This window comes from Cherax quadricarinatus, chromosome 47 (genome assembly GCF_038502225.1).
Source record: "Cherax quadricarinatus isolate ZL_2023a chromosome 47, ASM3850222v1, whole genome shotgun sequence".
Taxonomy (NCBI): domain Eukaryota; kingdom Metazoa; phylum Arthropoda; class Malacostraca; order Decapoda; family Parastacidae; genus Cherax; species Cherax quadricarinatus.
In genome coordinates this window covers 22760329-22779563 of record NC_091338.1, presented here as the reverse complement: position 1 = coordinate 22779563, position 19235 = coordinate 22760329, and the positions used below count along the sequence as shown (strand labels likewise).

At 39.7% G+C, this 19235-nt stretch overlaps 1 protein-coding gene across 3 annotated transcripts in view; it reads right to left on the bottom strand.

Moving 5' to 3' along the window:
• Positions 1-19235, bottom strand: part of mre11 (double strand break repair nuclease mre11) — a 99555-nt gene that overhangs the window by 28978 nt on the left and 51342 nt on the right. For all 3 annotated transcript variants that reach the window (XM_070094755.1, XM_070094757.1, XM_070094756.1), the window contains exons 8-9: positions 9345-9468; positions 6530-6744 (exon numbers count right to left, since the gene is read on the bottom strand). In XM_070094755.1, coding sequence (XP_069950856.1) covers positions 6530-6744; positions 9345-9468 — 339 coding nt within the window. The remainder of the gene's footprint in view (positions 1-6529; positions 6745-9344; positions 9469-19235) is intronic.

Sequence of the window (19235 nt, the reverse complement as noted above, 5' to 3'; positions counted from 1 at the left end):
CACTTGTTCAGGTTTCAGTCCTTCAGTCTCTATGTACTCCTTGAATTCATGCACATATTTTTCAGCCGCTTTGTGGTCCGAACTGGCAGCCTCACCATGCCTTATCACACTATGTATGCCACTACGCTTCTTAAATCTCTCAAACCAACCTTTGCTGGCCTTAAGTTCACTCACATCAGCACTAGTTGCAGGCATTTTTTTAATTAAATCCTGATGCAACTTCCTAGCCTTTTCGCTTATGATCGCTTGAGAGATGCTATCTCCTGCTAGCTGTTTTTCATTTATCCACACCAATAAGAGTCTCTCAACATCTTCCATCACTTGCGATCTTTGTTTCGAAAACACAGTTAAACCTTTGGCAAGAACAGCTTCCTTGATTGCCTTTCTGGTGCCCACAATAGTAGCGATGGTTGATTGGGGTTTCTTGTACAACCTGACCAGGTCGGCGATACGCACTCCACTTTCATACTTATCAATGATCTCTTTCTTCATTTCTATTGGAATTCTCACCCTTATTGGTGTAGGGTTGGCACTAGAAGCTTTCTTGGGGCCCATGGTCACTTATTTTCCAGAAACAGCACCGAAAACACTGTAATAATACGAAATATTCCGATTGTATGCTTGAATGTTACCGCGGAGGCTGGCTGGTAAACAATGGCACGGGCAGCACATGTGAGGCTGGCTGAGGGCGCACATTGGACGCGTCTCGGACGAAAATCGTTGAGCGGGTTTTTAAGCGGTATGCGAGGCAAAATTTTTGCGATTAAAGCAAGCGGTATGCGGATTAATCGCTATGTGGTGCCATCAGTATGCGGGGGTCCACTGTACATATTTTATGAAAAAGAGGATAAATAAGTATACAAGGTATGATAAAGGAGGCATGTAATGAAAGTAGTTCGTTAGATTATGTATTGGTGGATAAAAGGTTGATGGGTAGGCTTCAGGATGTACAGGTTTACAGAGGGGCAACTGATATATTGAATTATTGTTTAGTTGTAGCTACAGTTAGAGTAAGAGGTAGATGGGATGAAAGGAAAATTGAAAAAAGAAGTAAGAGAGAGAGGTGAAAGTGTATAAACTAAGGGAGGAGCAAGATCGGGTGAGATATAAGCAACTATTGGCAGAAAGGTGGGCTAGTGCAAGTATGAGTAGTCAGGGGTGGGGGTGTTGAAAAGGGTTGGAATAGTTTTAAAAATGCAGTATTAGAATGTGGGGCAGAAGTTTGTGGCTATAGGAGGGTGGGTGCAGGAGGAAAGATGAGTGATTGGTGGAATGATGAAGTAAAGGGTGTGATAAAAGAGAAAAAGGTAGCTTATGAGAGGTTTTTACAAAGCAGAAGCATTATAAGAAGAGTAGAGTATATGGAGAGTAAAAGAAAGGTGAAGAGAGTGGCGAGTGCAAAAGGAGAGCAGATAATAGTGGGAGAGGCACTGTCAAGAAATTTTAATGAAAAGAAAAATTTTTTGGAGTGAGATAAACAAGAAACCCTAGGGAATGAATGGATTTGTCAGTCAAAAACAGAGTAGGGGAGTTAGTAGATGGGAAGCTGGTGGAATTGGGTAGATAGCAGGAATATTTTGAGGAACTTTAAATATCGGCGAAGAAAGGGAGGCGGTCATTTCCTGCACTGGCCAGGGAGGTATATCATCTTTTAAGAGTGAACAAGAGCAGGATGGGAGTGTGGGGGAGGTGCGTGAGGCATCACGTAAAATGAAAGGGGGTAAAGTAGCAGGAACTGACGGGATCATGACAGAAATGTTAAAAGCTGGGGGGGATATAGTGTTGGAGTGGTTGGTATTTTTGTTTAATAAATGTGTGGAAGAGGGGAAGGTACCTAGGGATTGGCAAGAGAGCATGTATAGTTCCTTTATACAGTGGACCCCCGCTTAACGATCACCTCCCAATGCGACCAATTATGTAAGTGTATTTATGTAAGTGCGTTTGTACGTGTATGTTTGGGGGTCTGAAATGGACTAATCTACTTCACAATATTCCTTATGGGAAAAAATTCGGTCAGTATTGGCACCTGAACATACTTCTGGAATGAAAAAATATTGTTAACCGGGGGTCCACTGTATAAAGGGAAGGGGGACCATAGAGACTGTAAAAATTATAGTGGAATAAGTTTACTGAGTATACCAGGAAAAGTATACAGTAAGGTTATTATTGAAAGAATTAGAGGTAAGACAGAGAGTAGGATTATGGATGAGCAAAGAGGGTTTAGAGTGGGTAGGGGATGTGTAGATCAAGTGTTTACATTGAAGTATATATGTGAACAGTATTTAGATAAAGTTAGGGAAGTTTTTACTGCATTTATGGATTTAGAAAAGGCATATGATAGTGGAAAGGGGAGCAATGTGGCAGATGTTGCAAGTATATGGGATAGGTAGTAAGTTACTAAATGCTGTAAAGAGTTTTTATGAAGATAGTGAGTCAGATTAGGGTGTGTAGGAGAGAGAGGGATTACTACCCAGTAAAAGTAGGTCTTGGACAGGGATGTGTAATGTCATCATAGTTGTTTAACATATTTATAGATGGGGTTATAAAAGAAGTAAATGCTAGGGTGTTGGGGAGAGGGGTTGGATTAAATTTTGGGGAATCAAATACAAAATGGGAGTTAACACAGCTACTTTTTGTTGATACTGTGCTTTTGGACGATTCTAAAGAGAAGTTGCAAAGGTTTAATGGACGAATTTGAGAGGGTGTGTAAAGGTATAAAGTTGAAAGTGAGCACATACAAGAGTAAGGTGATGAGGGTACCAAACAATTTAGATAAAGAAAAACTGGATATCACGTTGGAGGGAGGGAGTATGAAAGAAGTGAATGTGTTCAGATATTTGGGAGTTGACTTGTGAACAGATAGGTTTATGAAGGATGAGGTTAACCATAGAATTGATGAAGAAAAAAAGGCAAGTGGTGCGTTGAGATATCTGAGACAAGCAACGTTATCCATGGAGGCAAAGAAGGGAATATATGAGAGTATAGTGGTACAGGTCGGCCATTCCTAATCCGGCATCACTGGGACCTGTAGTGTGCCAGATTATAGAGTTTGCTGGATTAGAGTTGTTAGGTTAGAATACACTTAATTAACCTATCAATAGGGAGACTTTGCTACATTGTCCTCATTTTCGTCCCTGCTTTCTCCTCCACTGGCTTCCTGCTGTGGATTTACCATCTGCACAATTTCTGAGTCAGTATAATGATGAAATTTGAAACTATGCTAGCCAAAATTAGTGCCGGATTACTGATGGAACCGGATAACTGAATGCCGGATTAGTGATGGCCGACCTGTACCAACACTCTTATAAGGGTGTGAAGCATGGGTTGTAAATGCTGCAGCGAGGAGGAGGCTGGAGGCACTGGAGATGTCGTGTCTAAGGGCAATGTGTGGTGTAAATATTATGCAGAGAATTCATAGTGTGGAAATTAGGAGTAGGTGTGGAGTTAATAAAAGTATAAATCAGAGGGCTGAAGAGGGGTTGTTGAGGTGGTTTCATCAGTTAGAGAGAATGGAACAAAGTAGAATGACTTGGAGAGCATATAAATCTGTAGGGGAAGGAAGGTGGGGTAGGGGTTGTCCTTGAAAAGGTTGGAGGGAGGGGGTAAATGAGGTTATGTGGGCAAGGAGCTTGGACTTCCAGGAAGCATGTGCGAGTGTGTCAGATAGGAGTGAATAAAGATGAATGATTTTTGGGACCTGATGAACTGTTGGAGTTTGAGAAGGGTAAACAAACCATACCCCCGGCCGGGATTGAACCCGCGGTCATAGAGTCTCAAAACTCCAGCCCGTAATATTTTGTGAAGGGATTCAAGGAAACCGGTTAGCCGGAGTTGAGTCCTGGAAGTGGGAAGACAATGCCTGCACTTTAACCCTTTGAGGGTTTCGGACGTACTAGTACGGCTTACGACCCAGGGTTTTTGACGTACTAGTACTCCTAAATTCTAGTGCCCTCAAATCTAGTGGGAGAAAGCTGGTAGGCCTTCATATGAAAGAATGGATCTATGTGGTCAGTGTGCACAGTCTAAAAAAAATCCTGCAGCACACAGTGCATAATGAGAAAAAAAAAAACTGACCATTTTTTTGGAATAAAACAGCGACTTTGCACTGTATTTTCGTATGGTATTTATTGTTGTATTCTAGTTTTCTTGGTCTCATTTTATAGAATGGAAGACATATTACAGAAATTGAGATGATTTTGACTGGTTTTACAATGAAAGATACCTTGAAATTGAGCTCAAAGTAGCAGAAATGTTCGATTTTTACCAAATTTCAAAAGTAAACAAATCGTGCCAAGCGTGCAATACACGTCAACTGGTGAGTCTAATATTCTTTCACAAGTGCGCCAATAATATTTATACCATTTTTTACACTAATGCAGTAGTCTGCATAACAGTAAATATTATATTTTTTGTGAGAATAAAAATTCAAAGGGGCCTTGAGACGTGACTAATGACCAGAGGAAATGTCATTTTAGTGCCAGGAATGTCTTTCTTGTTTATTCTGGACCCTATTCGGAAATTGGCATCTTTTGAAATTTGTGTGAAATTGGCAAAATTGCTAAATTCTGACCACTGTACTGGATAGTTGAATTTCATAAATGGGTGGTTTTTTGCACTCATTCGATAGAAAAAATGGAGTTCTAGTACAGTGGAATTGGCCGAAAATGGGGCTCAAAGTGGGCAAAATCGCCGATGCGTAAACATCGCCGAGACCGCTAACTTTGTGAGAGCATAATTCTGTAAGTTTTCCATCAAATTTCAAACTTTTGGTGTCCTTATGATCGGGAAAAGATTCTCTATCTTTTCATAAGAAAAAATAATTTTTTTTTTTTAAATTTGGCCGACCCTGAGAAAGAGTTTCGGAGAGGGCCTGTCGACCCTCAAAGGGTTAAAGAAGGGGTTTGGGATATTGGCTGTTTGGAGGGACATCTAAAGTGTCGTATCTGAGCGCCTCTGCAAACTTTCTCACATGCTTTGATGTAAAAACATGGTCTACACATCTACCCTTCCTAAACCCTTACTGCTCCACTACAATCCTATTTTCTTTCTCATCCCTACATTCCCTTACATTCTCTCTCATCTCCTTTTTCCTTATACAGGGTGCCAATCCTTATGCACCTTCCATCCTTTCATGCACATAGTGAACAAATACACCAACCACTCCAGCACTACTCTCAGTTGCTTTTAACATCTGCCTTAATTCCATCTGCCGAAGCTGCTTTACCCTCTCTCGTTATACCCACATCCACCTCAGGCTCTGCCTCTCTGCTATACTATGTTACATGTCAATGCCCAATCACTGTTGTATCCTTCCTCATTAACCCTTTCGGTGTCGAGATCTTTGATCCTTAACTCGTTCTCTGTGCTGAAAAATTTTATGAAATGATAGAGAATCTTTTTCCGATGGTAATAACACCAAAAGTACAAAATTTGGTGGAAAACTTAAGAAATTACACTCTTGCGAAGTTAGCACCCTCGGCGAATTTACACATTGGCAATTTTGCCAACTTTGAGCCCTATTTTCAGCCAATTCCATTATTCCAGTCATCTAAAATCATAGCTATTTCACTAGAACTCTATTTGTTCTATTGACTGAGTACAAGAAACTGCCCATTTACCAATTTCAATTACCCAATAAAGTGGCCAGAAATTGGCAATTTGGCCAATTTCACACAAATTTCAAAAGATGCCAAAATAGGGTCCAAAATAAACAAGGCAAACATTCCTGTCACTAAAATAACATTTTCTCTGTTTATTAGTCACATCTCCAGGTCCCTCTTATATTACTCTTGCTTTCCATTTTGAATTTTTATTCTCACAAAAAATAGAAGATTTACTCTTATGCAGACTACTGCATTATTATAATTGTATAAATAATGTCAACCCATTCAAGACTGCATATTAGACTTGCCAGGTGTACATGTACTGGACAGTGTTTACTTTTGTTTACTCTTGTTTACTCTTGAACATTGGCAAAAATCAAACATTTCTGCTACTTTGAGCTCAATTTCAAGGTATTTTTCATCTTGAAACCAATCAAAATTATCTCCATTTCTGTAATATATCTTCCATTCTATCAAATGAGACCAAGAAAATGAGAATACAACCATAAATACCATGCAAAAATACACTGCAAAGTCGGTGTTTTAAACCAAAAACACGGTCGAAGTTTTTTTTCTCATTATGTACTGCATGCGGCAGGATTTTTTCTATATTGCGCACACTGACCATGCAGACCCATTCTTTCATACGTAGGCCTACCAGCTTTCTTCCACCAGATTTGAAGGTGCTAGAATTTTGGCATAGTACTACAGGACCGACACTGGCTCTCAAGCCATAGTACTATGGAATCGACACCGAAAGGGTTAATATTCAACGCATCATAACATCATTTCCATCTTTCCAGTACCTCCACCTCCTCACCTAACATCTCTTCTCTTACGTTTTAGAGTGCAAAATCTATTTGCTCTCCAGACTTTCTCATTTCATTGATTAACATAGATATTTAAGTGTTACAAGTATGACGTACATCTTCAGCAAACACAGCATCCATAGCATCACCATCAATACCAATGTCTGCTGGCTTCTTTTCTTGCTTAAATTTTCTAAACAATATCATCTCGCTGGGATTAGCAACTTCATTCTCAAATCTGTGGCCAAATCGACATGCGTTGAACATCTGCGATTCGTCCGTATATTCAACCCTCAGCCGAATAAGAGGTTTTGTGGGTTGTTTTGGATGACCTGTAAAGGCAATAGCATTTGGTTTAATTTTAGCAAAATAATTCATATACTGCAGCTCAAGAGCCAATAGAAAAGAACAATTTAGTCTTTACTAATAGCCCAAGAATACATTTTCTATCACTGATAATTGTTAAGACAAGACTTGCACTGTAAAGAATTTGTTATACGTATTGTACTTTCTACACATGCTCATAGGGAAAAGGGTTTTCTTCTCTACATTGTACTTGTATAGTGAATAAATAAAGCAATAGCCACTGGGTACTCCTATTATATTAGTATAATAGACATACATATATATGCAATAAGATCATGGTAAACAGGTGATTTCAGAATATGCAAAACAACCACTCTGAAAGAATAGAGAAATTCCAAGCGCTTTCGTGACTACTCACATTGTCAAGGAACTATGAAAGTAAAGCATCCAAGGAAGGTATATAAGGGGTCTGGCCAACACCTCACTATCAGATCCCACAACGGTTAAACACCTGATGCGCGTCGGCCCAACTGGACAGGTCCTTTGCGCAACCACCAACAAACTATTCTACCCAAGAAAATTTTTAAAATTATTATTTGTCCAGTGTATTATTAAATTCTTCCCAAATTCTATTAATTATAAATGGATCTAATTTATATAAACCAAAGGAAATATTCATATTATTGTCAAAACTGCTTTTTATGAAACAAGATTCAATTATATTCCTGTCGACCATGGACTTGCTTGATACTACTTTCTCAACTTTTTGAAAATCAATTGGATGGTTAAAATCTCTTACATGAATAAATAAAGCATTGGAATCTTGTCCACTTCTAATGCTATATTTATGTTGTTTTAATCTTAGTTCGAGATTTTTACCAGTTTGACCGTAATAAACTTTATCGCAAATTTTACAAGGAATCTTATAAACACATCCATCAGCATTTTAGGGGGAATTCTTTATCAAAAGTTTTTTTACTGTATCAAGATTTTTGAATACAACTTTAATATTAAAAGTCTTAAGAAGAGAAGGCATATTATTATGGTCAAACTGGTAAAAATCTCGAACTAAGATTAAAACAACATAAATATAGCATTAAAACTGGACAAGATTCCAATGCTCTATTTATTCATGTAAGAGATTTTAACCATCCAATTGATTTTCAAAAAGTTGAGAAAGTAGTATCAAGCAAGTCCATGGTCGACAGGAATATAATTGAATCTTGTTTCATAAAAAGCAGTTTTGACAATAATATGAATATTTCCTTTGGTTTAAATAAATTAGATCCATTTATAATTAATAGAATTTGGGAAGGATTTAATAATACACTGGACAAATAATAATTTTAAAAATTTTCTTGGGTAGAATAGTTTGTTGGTGGGTTGTGCAAAGGACCTGTCCAGTTGGGCCGGCGCGCGTCAGGTGTTTAACCGTTGTGGGATCTGATAGTGAGGTGTTGGCCAGACCCCTTATATACCTTCCTTGGATGCTTTACTTTCATAGTTCCTTGACAATGTGAGTAGTCACGAAAGCGCTTGGAATTTCTTTATTCTTTCAGAGTGGTTGTTTTGCATACATATATATATATATACATGTACATATATATACAGTGGTACCCCAAGTTTCGTACAGCTCCCAACATGAACAATTATGTAAGTGTATTATTGTAAGTGTTTTTGTAAGTGTATTTTTGGGGGGTCTGAAATGGACTAATCTAATTTACATTATTCCTTATAGGAACAAATTTGTTCAGTAACGGCATTCGAACAGCATTCTGGAACGAATTATGGCCGAAACTCATGGTACCACTGTATAACATTGACCAAAGGGTACATGTCTAAATTGTATCAACTTAGAGGTACTACTACCACTTCCCAAAATACATGCCTTAACTGGAAGTACTTTCAAAATTATAATTTTATTCATCAAATTGTTAAAAATTTCATATCCTTTGAGAAAGTAATTTCTACAAAATAAATACAAAACTTGTAATACATACATATTATTTATATTGAACAAAGGACATTTTTTTTGTACTGCATTGGATCCAATAACTTCTGAAATTACACTTCATTTCTAACACGATATATGTACTGTACACTATTATCACTGTAATTTGCTGTTTCACTTGTAAGCAGTGTTAAGAAATACTTCAATATAATTTCCTACCAAGAATCCCACTGGTAGTTTAGATAGGTGCAGGGTTCCCAGGGGATCAAGAAAGCTAAATGCTAACTGAAGAAGAATTTGCACTGATACAACAGTGTAAATGTATAAATGGAAGTTGAAGTGAAGCAATAATATATAAACAACACTGAGGCAAAGGAATATCTAAACATACAGAGGCAAAGAAAGTCTTCAGTGAGATGAAAAGTGTTAAACAGATTCTACTACCACAAAGAAATGAGTATTTGCTGTGAGAGAAAGTAGGACATACATCAAATGGGTTCCTTGAGACCCATTTGGTATATGTGCAAATGAGTCTAAAGCACAAAAGATGCAGTCAACTTCAAAAAATAAAAAAGTACTCTCAATTATGTCACTTTACTTCCATACGAAAATTATTGAGAGCGCATCCAAGGAAAAGCAGTTTAATATGCAAAAGGCATAAAGGCAAATTCTTACCTGTATGAAGTTCCTTGGCTTTAATTATCATCTTGTGGATATGACTCTCTATGAGATCTTCAACAGGATTAATTTTATCATTTATAGGCCTCAAATCCATGGCATGATCAGCCAGACACACATCCTGTATCAAGGTTGAGCAAAATAAACACAAACATTAACAGTGTATAATTACTGTAAGAATATTCTGATTGTGGGAGACTCTCAGGTAAGATACATGGACCGTGCTTTTTGTAACAGAGATAGAAAAGTCAGACAGTGTGTGTGCCTCCCAGGAGCTGGTGTTGGTGACATAGCAGATTGGATAATATTATGTCAGGTAATGGGAACAAGCCTATTATCTGTCTTAGTGCTGGTGGAACTGACATTGGGAAGGGCAAGAGACAGGAGCTACTGGATAAGTACAGGTCAGCCATAGTAGTAGTCAGGTCTAAAGGAGGGATCCCTATCATATGTAGCATCTTGCCTAGAAAGGGAGTGGGCAATGAATGGATGTCTAGGTCAACTGGTATAAATTGCTGGCTAGACAGGTACTGCAAGGAACTTGCAATCGCATTCAATGATAACTGGGACAAATTCTATGGCAAACATGATACGTTTCCAAGGGATGGGGTTCATCTCTCTGGGGTTGGAGTGGTTGCATTAGCCAATTCGATTGAGGGGGATATTGATGACTTGTCTAGGACTTCAAACTGATAGATTATAGAGGTATGGGTGTTTGTGGGAAACAATCAGGCTGCAGTATTATTGTTGGAAACAGCAGATATTACCAGGATACCTCAGGGATATGTTTAAAAGACAATATTCAAAATAAGGTTCCTAATAAAGACAAAGCAACTGATCAACAAAGAGAGATAGTAGAGGTCAACGAGTGACTAGCTCCCTTAACCCTTTGACTGTTTACACCGTATAAATATGTCTTAGGCACCACTGTTTCTGACGTATTTATATGCATAAATTCTAGCGGCTTCAAATCAAGCGGGAAAGGCCTGGTAGGCCTACATGAGAGAGAATGGGTCTCAGTGGTGGGTGTGCACCCTGTGAAAAAAATCTGGGACTCGGCGGTGCATTGTGGGAACGCCATCTTGGTAGTCCATTTTCACCATGCCTCGCGGTAAGAAGTACCTCACTCCTTGGCGGATTGGAGGTCTTTTGTTCCCAAGTGATAGCTCTAATAGCGATGAAAGTGTCAGTGACAGTGAATTCCGGGGTATTCAAGTGAGTGTGACCGAAAAAAGTGCCCAGGGTGATGTAATTAGTGATGAAAACCCAGATGACCCACAACCATCCACCTCTGGTGCTGGGCCGGCTTGTTCACGTTCACGTTCACCTGTACCAGGACGAAAGAGGAAACTATTTGGTCGCGTACAAGACCCAGATGTTAGCAGTGAATGTGATAGCGATAGTGGAATAAAGCCATCATGTCCACTTGGGAACAATGCTAGTGAACTGGAATGCTTTGAATTATTCTTTGATGAACCCCTGATGGACATCATTGTCAGGGAAACCAACACATACTATGAATACACCATGGCAAATAAAATTCTCTCACCAAGATCACGGCTACACCAGTAGAAGGAGACAACTGTGGCAGAGATGTGCCTGTTTTTTGCCACAATAATGCTTATGCCACATGTGTATAAGCACACTGTCACCACATACTGGGCAACAGAACGCCTGATTTCAACTCCAGGTTTTAGTGACATTATAGGTGTCAATCGTTTCTTGATACTGCTACGTATGTTACACTTTTCAGACAAAACCAGGCCTGACAGAAGTGACAGGTTATATAAGATCAGAAATGTGTTTATGTAAATGAAACAAAAGTGCTGCATGTATTTTTATCCCTTCGGGAAGCTTGTTATTGATGACTCTTCGATTTTGTTCAAAGGAAGACTCTCATTCAAGCAATATATACCAAGCAAGAGGAAACGCTTTGGCATAAAGTAATTTGTACTGTGTGATTGCAGAAGTGGTCTAGTTTTGGATATCATTGTGTACACTGGCAGTAATACTTTGCGAGATACCATGACGTTATTGGGTATCTCTGGTGATGTGGTTAGAACAATGATGGAACCATATCTTGGTAAGGGGCATATGTTATTTACTGATAACTGGTACACAAGCCCCTTATTCAGTGATTTCTTGCGAGTGAACTTGACAGACGTGTGCGGCACAGTGCGTGGTAATCGTAAACATATGCCAAGGTTCAACGCTGCACTCGCAGAGGTGAAGTGCAAGCCTTTGCTGCCAATGACATCATGGCATTTCGGTGGCATGACAAACGTGATGTCACATTGTTGACATCAGTTCACCGAAACGAAATGGCACACAGTGGCAGACACAACAGAGAGACCAATGAACCTATTCTAAAGCCTGCAGCTGTCATGGACTACAACCTCAATATGCGCTTAGTGGACAAATGTGACATGCAGATTGGGTTTGCTGATTGTGTATGCAAGAGTTGTAAGTGGTATATAAAACTTTTTTTCCATCTTGTTGATATCTCCATGCTAAATGCTTATAACATATACAAGTTGAAGACCAACAAAACACCAAAATATGGTGAATTTTGTTTGTCAGTAATCAGACAAATAATCGTGAAGTGCTAAGGAGCAACACCTGCAATAGACCAGCGCCCACGAAATTACCAACACACGCCATCTCGTTTGAGGCCTGGTGATCACTACCCCATACAGCTGCCTCCTAATGCTTCCACGAAAAATGCTCAGAAGAGGTGTTATGTATGTACACATACCACAAAACGCCCACAAACACGCAGAGACACTCGTTGTATGTGTGAGGAGTGTCAAGTGCCACTCTGCATATACCCATGTTTCAAAGAGTTCCACAAGCTGCAGCAGTTCTAGGAATGTGTTCAGTGACTGAACATATGTATATATATTATGGAACAATAGTAATAAACATTGCTTTGTATTGTTTGTTTGTGTTACTTAGAAAAGAAAAATATTGGAAAATGCAAGTAACTTTTGAATTAGAGTAAATAGAAGAATACCAGGTGGGCAGCAGTCACCGCTGTTGCCGTATGCACCTCACTTTCTGCGAACTTTGCAGCTCTATATCTCGGTAAGTACTGATGGCAAAAAAATTTTTTTTAGGCTTAAAACACTCGGTAAAATAATCCTAACATTTTCATAAGAAAACATAATTTTTTTTTCGAATATTTTGCGACATAGAATGACAGTTTCACAAAGGGGCCTGCGACAGTCAAAGGGTTAACGTTTACTATACAAATAGTAAAAATCTAAGAAATAAGATAGGTGAGCTAAGATTACTCGCAAGTGCAGGTAATATAGATATTAATGCTATAACTGAGACCTGGTTCAACTTGAAGGATAGAGAAATGCCTTCTGAATGCAGCATAAAGGGTTATAAACTATTCCACACTGATAGGGTCAACAGGAAGGGTGGTGGAGTGGCGATATATGTCAGAGATAATTTAACTTGTTGTGTTAGACATGATATAAGAATAGAAACATCGGACACAGAATCTGTTTGGCTACAGTTTCTCGAGGGGTATGAAAAATTAATTTTGGGTGTGATATATAGGCCCCCAAACCTTGATAGGGAGTGCAGTAAGCTGCTATGGGACGAAATTCATAAGGCATCTAGATATGAAAATGTTGTGTTAATGGGGGATTTTAACTTTAGACAAATTGATTGGAACAATTTGACAGGAAATCTTGAGTCTAGTGACTTTTTTGATACAGTTCAGGATTGCTTTTTAGAACAGGTTGTGACAGAACCAACTAGAGGAAACAATCTGCTTGACTTGGTTCTTGCCAACAAAGATTTGCTAATTAGTAATCTTCAGGTTAATGATGAGCTTGGGGAAAGTGATCACAAATCACTTAGTTTCAATATATTATGGAATTACCCAGTACACTGCAATCAAGTCTCTGTCCCAGACTTTCGATTGGCTGATTTCCTGGGACTGAAAAATTACCTGGGTGGGTTAAGTTGGGATGATCTGACTATGGGTCAGGTAGCAGGTGTTGGTTGCCAATATGACGTCTTTCAGAGCATTGTTTTAGTTGCTCAGTCAACTTTTGTTCTGAGTAGGGAAATTAGTTCTAACAAAAATGATCCCAAATGGATGAACAATAGATTAAAACATCTCACAGGTCAAAAGAGAGGCATATATAGGCATATCAAAAGAGGGGAAGGGCAGTTAAGAAATCAATATATTCCATTAAAGAGAGAAATAAAAAAAGGAATAAGAAAAGCAAAAAGGGATTATGAGGCTAAGGTCACAAGGGATTCGAAGACTAACCCAAAATGGTTCTTTCAGGTATACAGAAGTAAGATCAGAGACAAGACAGGCCCACTTAAGAGTAGCTCAGGTCAGATCACTGACAGTGATAGGGATATTTGTGAAATTTTCAATTCTTACTTCCTCTCAGTCTTTACTCAGGAAGATACTAGCAAAGTTCCAGAAATAAATTATGTAGAACAGGACGATAATAAACTATGCACAATTGCAGTAACTAGTGACATGGTCCTCAGACAAATAGAGAAATTAAAACCTAACAAATCCCCAGGCCCTGATGAATTGTTTGCAAGAGTTTGAAAGGAATGTAAAGAGGAACTTTGCAAACTTTGGCTAATCTTTTCAACATATCACTACAAACTGGCATAATGCCTGATAAGTGGAAAATGGCAAATGTAATACCTATTTACAAGGCAGGTGACAGGTCCTTAGCTTCGAACTATAGACAAATAAGCCTTACCTCCATAGTGGGAAAATTTATGGAATCAATAATTGCCGAGGCAATTCATAGCCATCTTGATAGGCATAAATTCATAAATGAATCTCAACACGGTTTTACTGAGGGGCGTTCCTGTCTTAGGAATTTACTTACTTTTTTCACTAAGGTGTTTGAGGAGGTAGATCATGGTAAGATAAGATAAGATAAGATAAGATATCGTTCGGATTTTTAACCCCGGAGGGTTAGCCACCCAGGATAACCCAAGAAAGTCAGTGCGTCACCGAGGACTGTCTAACTTATTTCCATTGGGGTCCTTAATCTTGTCCGCCAGGATGCGACCCACACCAGTCGACTAACACCCAGGTACCTATTTGCTGCTAGGTGAACAGGACAACAGGTGTAAGGAAACGTGTCGGAATGTTTCCACCCACCGGGAATCAAACCCGGGCCCTCCGTGTGTGAAGCGGGAGCTTTAGCCACCAGGCTGCATGAGTAAGGCTTTCGATAGAGTTCCACATCAGAGACTTTTCAGGAAACTTAAGGCACACGGAATAGGAGGAGAAATTTTTTCCTGGGTAGAGGTGCAGTTGACAAATAGGCAGCAAAGAGTTTGCATAAATGTGGAGAAATCAGAATGGGTGCATGTCACAAGCGGTGTTCCACAGGGGTCAGTGTTGGGCCCCTTGTTGTTCACAATTTACATAAATGATACAGATGAGGGAATAAATAGCGACATAAGCAAATTTGCTGATGACACCAAAATAGGCCGTCTAATTCATTCTATTGAGGACATTAGTGCACTCCCGGATGATTTGAATGGACTGAAGCAGTGGTTGGAGAAGTGGCAGATGCAGTTTAATACAGACAAATGCAAAGTGCTAAATGTTGGGCAGGACATTAACCATGCCACTTATAAACTGAATAGTGTAGACCTTAATACTACTAATTGCAAAAAGGATTTAGGAGTTCTGGTTAGCAGTAATCTGAAACCAAGACAACAGTGCATAAATGTTCGCAATAAAGCTTACAGAATCCTTGGCTTCATATCAAGAAGTATAAATAATAGAAGTCCTCAGGCTGTTCTTCAACTCTCTATATTCTTGGTTAGGCCTCATTTAGATTATGCTGCACAGTTCTGGTCACCATATTACAGAATGGATATAAATGCACTGGAAAACGTACAGAGGAGGATGACAAAGTTGATCCCATGTATCAGAAATCTTCCCTATGAGGACAGACTGAGGGCCCTGAATCTGCACTCTCTAGAAAGGCGTAGAATTAGGGGGGATATGATTGAGGTGTATAAATGGAAAACAGGAATAAATAAAGGGGATGTAAATAGCGTGCTGAAAATATCCAGCCAAGACAGGACTCGCAGCAATGTCTTCAAGTTGGAAAGTTCAGATTCAGGAAGGATATAGGAAATTACTGGTTGTGGATGAGTAGAACAAACTCCCGAGTACCGTAACAGACGCTGCTAAGACGTTGTGTAGTTTTAAAAATAGGTTGGATAAATACACAAGTGGGTGTGGGTGGGTGTGAGTTGGACCTGACTAGCTTGGGCTACCAGGTCTGGTGCCGTGCTCCTTCCTTAAGTGGAAATGACCTGACTAGGTGGTCATTATTCTAGGCCGGGGGGGGTGGCATGGACCTGCTTCGCATAGGTCAGTAGGCCTGTTGCAGTGTTCCTTCTTTCTAATTCAATTGTTTCAACACACCGGCCATATCCCACCGAAGCGGGGTGGCCCAAAAGGAAAAATGAAAGATTCTCCTTTTAAATTTAGTAATATATAAAGGAGAAGGGGTTACTAGCTCCTTGCTCCTGGCATTTTAGTCGCCTCTTACAACACACATGACTTACAAAGGAAGAATTCTGTTCCACTTCCCCATGGAGATAAGAAATAACATATATAATATATATATATATATATTATATATAATATATATAATATATACAGTGGACCCCCGCATAGCGATTTTAATCCGTGCAAGAGCGCTCATTGTTATGCGAAATGATCGGTATGCGAATGAATTTTCCCCATAAGAAATAATGGAAATCAAATTAATCCATGCAAGACACCCAAAAGTATGAACAAAAAAAATGTTAATTTTAATACACACAAACTGAAAAAGGCATGCACAATTACATGACACTTACTTTTATTGAAGATCTGGTGATGATTGATGGGATGGGAGGAGGGGAGAGAGTGTGTTAGTGTTTAGAAGGGGAATCCCCTTCCATTAAGACTTGAGGTGTCGAGTCCTTTTCTGGGGTTACTTCCCTTCTTCTTTTAATGCCACTAGGACCAGCTTCAGAGTCACTGGACTTCTTTCGCACAACATATCTGTCCATAGTGGCCTGTACCTCTCGTTCCTTTATGACTTCCCTAAAGTGTTTCACAACATTGTCAGTGTAATAATCACCAGCACGGCTTGCAATAGCTGTGTGAGGGTGATTCTCATCCATAAAAGTTTGCACTTTCAGCCATATTGCACAGATTTCCTTAATCTTTGTAGTAGGCAACTTCTTCAATTTCTCTCTCCCCTCCTCTGAACCAGTTTCCTCAGGTATGGCCTCTTGCTGTTGAACTTGATCTATCAGCTCATCAGTGGTTAGTTCTTCATTGTCCTCCTCCACCAACTCTTCCACATCCTCCCCACTAACCTCCAACCCCAAGGACTTTTCCAATGCCACAATGGAATCCTCAACTGGCATAATCCTCTCAGGGTTAGCCTCAAACCATTCAAAATCCCTTTTGTCTACACATTCTGGCCACAGTTTCTTCCAAGCAGAGTTCAAGGTCTTCTTAGTCACTCCCTCCCAAGCCTTACCTATAAGGTTTACACAATTGAGGATATTAAAGTGCTCTCTCCAAAACTCTCTTAGAGTCAGTTGAGTTTCTGAGGTCACTACAAAGCACCTTTCAAACAGAGCTTTTGTGTACAGTTTTTTGAAGTTTGCAATAACCTGCTGGTCCATGGGCTGCAGGAGAGGAGTGGTATTAGGAGGCAAAAACTTCACCTTAATGAACTTCATGTCCCCATAAAGTCGCTCTGCCACGTCTGTAGGATGACCAGGGGCATTGTCTAACACCAGGAGGCACTTAAGTTCTAATTTCTTTTCAGTTAGGTAATCTTTCACATTGGGGGCAAATGCATGGTGTAACCAGTCATAGAAAAAGTCCCTAGTGACCCATGCCTTACTGTTTGCCCTCCACAGCACACACAAATTCTCCTTGAGGACATTCTTTTGCCTGAACGGTCTGGGAGTTTCAGAGTGATACACTAATAAAGGCTTCACTTTGCAATCACCAGTAGCATTGGAACACATCAACAGAGTAAGCCTGTCTTTCATAGGCTTATGTCCTGGAAGTGCCTTTTCCTCCTGAGTAATGTAGGTCCTGCTTGGCATTTTCTTCCAAAACAGGCCTGTTTCATCACAATTAAACACTTGTTCAGGTTTCAGTCCTTCACTGTCTATGTACTCCTTGAATTCCTGCACATATTTTTCAGCTGCTTTGTGGTCCGAACTGGCAGCCTCACCATGCCTTATCACACTATGTATGCCACTACGCTTCTTAAATCTCTCAAACCAACCTTCGCTGGCCTTAAATTCACTCACATCATCACTAGTTGCAGGCATTTTTTTAATTAAATCCTCATGCAACTTCCTAGCCTTTTCGCTTAAGATCGCTTGAGAGACGCTATCTCCTGCTAGCTGTTTTTCATTTATCCACACCAATAAGAGTCTCTCAACATCTTCCATCACTTGCGATCTCTGTTTCGAAAACACAGTTAAACCTTTGGCAAGAACAGCTTCCTTGATTGCCTTTCTGTTGCCCACAATAGTAGCGATGGCTGATTTGGGTTTCTTGTACAACCTGGCCAGGTCGGCGACACGCACTCCACTTTCATACTTATCAATGATCTCTTTCTTCATCTCTATAGTAATTCTCACCCTTATTGCTGTAGGGTTGGCACTAGAAGCTTTCTTGGGGCCCATGGTCACTTATTTTGCAGATAAAATCACCAAAAACACTGTAATAATACGAAATGTTCCGATTGTATGCTTGGATGTTACCGCGGAGGCTGGCTGGTAAACAATGCCACCGGCGGCACATGTGAGGCTGGCTAAGGGCGCACATTGGACGCGTCTCGGACGAACAGCGGTGAGCGGGTTTTTGAGCGGTATGCGAGGCAAAATTTTTGCGATAAAAGCGAGCGGTATGCGGATTAAACGTTATGTGATGCCAACGGTATGCGGGGGTCCACTGTATATACAGTGGTCCCTCGTTTTTCGTAAATAATCCGTTCCTTGATGAGCTACTATAAACGAAATTTACGATTTGCGAATCAATTTTCCCCATAAGAAATAATGTAAATACAATTAATCCGTTTCTGACACTCAGAAGTATTAAAACAAAAAAATTTTGTACATGAAATATACATGTAGTACATAAACAATACAATGGGAAATGATGAATGAAACATTAACAGCATAACACTTACCTTTATTGGAGATTCTTCTTAGTGTATGGGAGACTGGAGGAGGAGAGAGATTGGATTGTTTACAGTTTGGAAGGGGAATCCCCTTCCAGCAGCACCTCAGGTACCAATTGCTTCTCTGGGGTTGCTTCTCTTCTCTGTTTCTTAATGCCACTAGGACCACCTTGAGAGTCACTCTAGTCCTGTCTCGCAAAGTAACTGTGGAGAGAGCTCTGTTTCTGGCATCTCTTTAACACTTCCCTAAAATGGCCCAAGACTTTGTCACTGTACATATTTCTCACCTTCTTTACCACAGGCTTGGCACTAGGAGCTTTCTTTGGAGCCATGGTAGCTTATTTAGTACTTGCAAGCACTAAAATGAGTGGAATATTATGAAATATTTCGTAGGAGCACTTGAGGGGACCTTCACTCACTGGTAAACAATGCCAGATTGGCTGGGTAGAGAGGCCTCCCCGGCTCACACCGTGCGTACCTGTCCTGGACGAACTACTATTCGCGAGTCAACCTATGAAAAGTGAGTCCATGTTTATACGAAAATACCCCTATGATTGGCGAAATTTACGATTGCCGAGAACTACGAAAAGCGAGGGACCACTGTATATACATGTATATATATATATATATATATATATATATATATATATATATATATATA